The 5,475-nt window shown below is 53.2% G+C and overlaps 1 protein-coding gene across 1 annotated transcript; it reads left to right on the forward strand.

The window, feature by feature from the left end:
• Positions 1-1,321: 1,321 nt before the first annotated feature.
• Positions 1,322-4,588, forward strand: TUBB2B (tubulin beta 2B class IIb). Its single transcript, XM_019668533.1, has 4 exons — positions 1,322-1,569; positions 2,395-2,503; positions 2,805-2,915; positions 3,250-4,588. Exons 1-4 carry the CDS (start codon positions 1,513-1,515, stop codon positions 4,308-4,310), a joined length of 1,338 nt encoding a protein of 445 aa, XP_019524078.1. The 5' UTR covers positions 1,322-1,512; the 3' UTR covers positions 4,311-4,588.
• The last annotated feature ends 887 nt before the right edge of the window (positions 4,589-5,475 follow it).

Raw genomic sequence — 5,475 nt, forward strand, 5'->3', positions numbered from 1 at the left:
CACACACACACACAGTAACTAAGAGATCAACTCTTTCTTCGACTACCTAGAAATTGAGTTTTAAGGAGGGTCGGTGCTCCGAGTCTGCGCACGCGCTTTGTCTGCGCACAGGGTCTCGCGGGGCCTCTCCTTCGCAGTGCGGCAGTTTTTAGGCGTGTCCCTCACCCCCTTCAGCAGCCGGAAGGTTGGGGACCTCGTGGCCGCCGCGGGGTCGGAGCCTGATGTAAAATGAGAATGTTAGCGGTGGGGAGGGCGATGATCACCCTTGGAATTCATGCTCTTACTGGACAATAGATGAACAGAACCCAGATCCGGGGAGCGCCTTGGGTGTGATTTTAAAATACTCAGTTGTGGGAGGTATCCCACGCATTTGTGAACTCTTTGTTATGCTGCAGCTCCGCCCCCCAGACCCCACCCTCGTTCTTTCCGATCGCCGGACAGTCCACGCGGCGCGGCCAGTCACACCCACCCCATATACTCCCAAGGAACAAAAGCCAGCTCGCGGGGCGGAGGGGTCCTTGGTACCAGCTGAGGAGCTGTGGACTCTTGTAGAGGAGGTAGAGGGTCACGCCGGTCCTGGAAGCTGCAGTCACAGCGATAGAGAGCTGGAAGCCCTTGCTAGAGACAAAGAGAACTGAGAACATGCGGATGCTGGGGGTGGGGCGGAGGGCACCCTGGGTCTCTAGAGCCTTGGGTGTCCAGGGTCACGGCCCTTCAGACCCCAACAATCTGATCACACATGACTTCCTCTTGGGGCCACGTGTCCTCTCCCAAGTGTGACCGGTGTTCGGCCTCTGGACAGTCATCGGCCTCTAGGGTTGGGGGAAGGGTCAGAGGTCTCACTGACGGCTGGTGGCTTAGGGAATCTCTGGCTCTTGGCGAAGAGGCTCCAATCTGCGCTGGCAGCACCACCTGTGCCACCTCAACCCTACCACCTGCCAGTACTCAAAGCATAGCGCACTTCTTTCTGGCGCACCTGATGGCCTCTCCACCTGCTCCAGTCCCTCACCCCCACCTCATTCAATGCCAGCTCTCCCAACATTCTCAGTCTGCCGCACTTGTCGCTCTAGGTTCCTTCACCCACCCCAAATTCTCGGTGCCCAGCTCTTTCCACTCCACCCCAGCCCCAGCGCACGCCCCCACCCTACTCCTAGACAATGCGCACGCCCCCACCGTACTTCGCGGAGCCCACACTTCTCACGGGGTCCAAAAGCCTGTGCTGATTGGCGGCTGGCCCATGGTTCAGCCCCCTGGACAGTCCCTGGGGCTCGGAGCATTACGTCAGCTGGGCCTGGAGAGCGCTAGCGCGAAGGGGACTGGGGGGCTCGGGCTGGGGGCGCGGCCTGCGCAGGTCGCCCCACCCTTCTGGCATAAAAGGCTGAGCTCGCCGGGCCGCCGCTCCTAGCGGGTCGATTCCCGAGCGCTTTCCTGGTGACCCCGCAGTGGGTGTGTACGGGAGGACGGACAGACTGACCAGACGTCGACCGGGGCCAGAAGAAGCTAGCTAGCACTATGCGTGAGATCGTGCACATCCAGGCGGGCCAGTGCGGCAACCAGATTGGAGCCAAGGTGGGCGCGCCGAGGACTGGGTGGGGATGGAGCGAGGACCCGGGCCTAAAGCTCTTCTGGGTTCCTGGGCGCCAGTGGCATCCTGAGTAGGCCCAGGGCTCCCCAACCGCAGACTGCTTTGTGCAGCCGAGTGGGGCCATGGGCTCGGAGGCGACTTTCGTGGGGGAGGGGGAGTAACCTCTTTTTCACTTTTGCTGTAATTCATTTGGAATCCTGGTCATTCCTCGGCCTCCGCTTCCTTTCTGCTCTTCACTTAGCCAGACACGCAGGCCTGGAGAAGGCGCCGGTGTGTCTGCGAGACTGCGCGCGCGCGTTTGCGGGAGGCGGCCGGACGCAGGGAGAATTGATTTGACTCGCTTGAAACCGAGTCGAGCTGCGGGGGGAGGGGAGGAGAATGATTGTCTTGAGGTCTCAGGACGTGCTTTGAATCTAAAGCCACCCACCTTCAGGTCCCTCTGCTCGTCTTCCCCATCTACCCCCTCCGCTCGGGCTGGAGTCCCTGAGCGCTCGCCTGCGGCGAACGCCCGCAGCTGTGACCCTGAGCGTGGTGCTTCGCCGCCGACGGCGCGGATAGTTCCATTGCTGGTCCCTCCCTCTCATTCCCAAACCCTCACCTCCAGCCGCGAGCAGCTGTTCCCTGGGGAAACTCCTAATTTCAACTTTTTGCCTCTGCAAAAGACAAGCCCTGCGGCTGTGCCAGGTCACCCAGTCCTAAAGCTCCTGAAAGGAAGGGTTGTCGGAACTGAGTCCGGGGGGCTATTCATTGTGAGTCTGGCCTTTCCGAGGGTCGGGCGTGGCTAAATTCAACCTTTTACTGTGCCTCAGTTTTGGGAGGTCATCAGTGATGAGCATGGGATCGACCCCACTGGCAGTTACCATGGAGACAGTGATTTGCAGCTGGAGAGAATCAATGTGTACTACAATGAAGCCACTGGTAATTGCCTTTACTTCCCCTCACCCCTTCAGTTTTTTACCCCCTGTTTTCCGGGGGACTAGCCCCAGGAGTGTAGTCCCAGGGGAGGGTGGACTAGAGGATTTGGGATTCCCAGTCTTTCACTGGTATTTCAGTGGGCTTTTTGGTTCACAGCTGAATGAATCCTTTGAGAATTTGGTCCGTCTTGTGTGCGTCTTTGTTTGGGGGGCAACAGCAGTGCCTGCAAAACGGAAGCTGGCACCAAGATCTTCTCTTCAGAGCTCTTTACCTTCAGGTCTAAGTCCAGATCTGTTTCCCGCAGGTAACAAATACGTACCTCGGGCCATCCTCGTGGATCTGGAACCAGGCACAATGGACTCAGTCAGGTCTGGACCATTCGGCCAGATCTTCAGGCCCGACAACTTCGTGTTTGGTGAGTGACTGCTGTGGCCGATGGCATGGGAGGCTCATTTTACTCCAGGCAGCTGTGTGTGGAGGGGTGTGACTACCTAAGGGAAAGTATGAAGAACACCCAGTTGTGTGTTGATTTATTCTTCATATAAACTAAAACAACCTCTAATAGCTAGGTATTCCTAGCCTTCCTTATTTATAATTATATCCACAACCAAATATTTTAATGTCTGGACATTTTGGTAATAACCTGAATTAATCTTATCTGAACACTGACTCATTGATTAAGGGGTTTAAGGTAAACAGGAATTTAATCCAATCATCAGTGACTTATGAAGTGTCTTTCCCTCTGGCAGGCCAGAGCGGGGCGGGGAACAACTGGGCAAAGGGCCACTACACAGAGGGAGCTGAATTGGTGGACTCAGTCCTGGACGTAGTGAGGAAGGAATCAGAGAGCTGTGACTGTCTGCAGGGCTTCCAGCTGACCCACTCACTGGGGGGCGGCACGGGGTCCGGGATGGGCACGCTGCTCATCAGCAAGATCCGGGAAGAGTATCCCGACCGCATCATGAACACCTTCAGCGTGATGCCCTCGCCCAAGGTGTCCGACACAGTGGTCGAGCCCTACAACGCCACCCTCTCCGTCCACCAGCTGGTAGAAAACACAGATGAAACCTACTGCATCGACAACGAGGCGCTGTACGACATCTGCTTTCGCACCCTGAAACTGACCACCCCCACGTACGGAGACCTCAACCACCTGGTGTCGGCCACCATGAGCGGGGTCACCACCTGCCTGCGCTTCCCGGGCCAGCTGAACGCAGACCTGCGCAAGCTGGCCGTGAACATGGTGCCGTTCCCGCGCCTGCACTTCTTCATGCCCGGCTTCGCGCCCCTGACCAGCCGGGGCAGCCAGCAGTACCGCGCCCTGACGGTGCCCGAGCTCACGCAGCAGATGTTCGACTCCAAGAACATGATGGCCGCCTGCGACCCCCGCCACGGCCGCTACCTGACGGTGGCCGCCATCTTCCGGGGCCGCATGTCCATGAAGGAGGTGGACGAGCAGATGCTCAACGTGCAGAACAAGAACAGCAGCTACTTCGTGGAGTGGATCCCCAACAACGTGAAGACGGCCGTGTGCGACATCCCGCCCCGCGGCCTGAAGATGGCGGCCACCTTCATCGGCAACAGCACCGCCATCCAGGAGCTGTTCAAGCGCATCTCGGAGCAGTTCACGGCCATGTTCCGGCGCAAGGCCTTCCTGCACTGGTACACGGGCGAGGGCATGGATGAGATGGAGTTCACCGAGGCGGAGAGCAACATGAACGACCTGGTGTCCGAGTACCAGCAGTACCAGGACGCCACTGCCGACGAGCAGGGCGAGTTCGAGGAGGAGGAAGGCGAGGACGAGGCTTAAGCTCACAATTTAATACAGGGTAGGGAAAGATGAGGAGGAAAGCATGGGGGAGGGGGGTTTGCTGGTGATATTTTTACCTGTGAAAATACCTTGGCAGTTGAAAGAAAGAAGCATGGTCTGCTCTAGGTGTGTGCGCTGGTTCTCTGGTGCTCTTCACTGTTGCCTGTCATTTTTTTTCTTTTTGTAATACTGATAACATCAATGTAACATTTGAGATATTTCTGAACTACTGTTGTAATGGCTAAAATCACATAAATAGTTGTGTCCTGATGGTCCTCTCTTCTGTCTCCTCTTTATTGAGTTATTTATTATCAATTTAAATGTAACTTACAGAACACATATTAAATTCTTCCTTTAGAAAAGGGAAGGGAGAGATCTAACAGTTCAAATGAATTTACTCTTTCAGTGGTAAAGTTGAACCAACTAACTATAATCATACCCAATTTAAGATGGGAGATCAATCCAAATGTTGAAATGCTTTTATTAATATTTTATTAGTTGAAATGATGCCTACCTGAAAGCACACTAAATGTATTTTCACATAGAAATCCTACTATACCTCTATTTCCTTTACAATTTTTTTGGAATATTTACTATATCCACACAGCACAAAATTCTAAAGGATAGAGAGTGGAAAGTAAGTCTCTCTTCCTTTTGTGTCCCTATGTATAGTTTCTATGCTGGAGGGCAACCATTCTTAGCATTGTTATCTGTCTTGCATCCTTGCAGAAATATTCCATATACTTCAAATCTATGTAAATTCCCTTTTTTCTCTATTCACACACATACTAACACTGTCCTGCTGCCTCCTTTATTTACTGAAATACAGTTTCTGTCCTTTGAATAGATGCACAGTGTCCATTATGTAGTTGTGCCATATTTTTAACCAATTCCCTACCAATGGACACATTGACTGTTTATCGTAGTATTTGTAGCTTTGTAGTTTATTGTAGCTTTTTCAGGTAGTATAGTACCACAGTGAGCCATATGATTGTGTATAAGAGAATAGCAATCCTGTAAGTTTCTCTAAGTGGAATTTTCTGACAAAGGGTATATGATACTGTCTTTATAAGATAATGAAACCACCTGTACTTAGGAATAGCCATAGATTTATAAATTGTTAATATACTAAAATTCTCAAGCAAATTTTCTTGCCAGCAATCAT

The sequence above is a fragment of the Hipposideros armiger genome, unplaced genomic scaffold (genome assembly GCF_001890085.2).
Source record: "Hipposideros armiger isolate ML-2016 unplaced genomic scaffold, ASM189008v1 scaffold_529, whole genome shotgun sequence".
Classification (NCBI taxonomy): domain Eukaryota; kingdom Metazoa; phylum Chordata; class Mammalia; order Chiroptera; family Hipposideridae; genus Hipposideros; species Hipposideros armiger.

Excerpts from the sequence above, each read along its gene's own strand:
- TUBB2B (XM_019668533.1), top strand. The coding sequence starts at position 1,513 with ATGCGTGAGATCGTGCACATCCAGGCGGGCCAGTGCGGCAACCAGATT. Across the intron at positions 1,570-2,394 it reads GCAACCAGATTGGAGCCAAG|TTTTGGGAGGTCATCAGTGA; the intron begins GTGGGCGCGCCG and ends ACTGTGCCTCAG. Across the intron at positions 2,916-3,249 it reads GCCCGACAACTTCGTGTTTG|GCCAGAGCGGGGCGGGGAAC; the intron begins GTGAGTGACTGC and ends TCCCTCTGGCAG.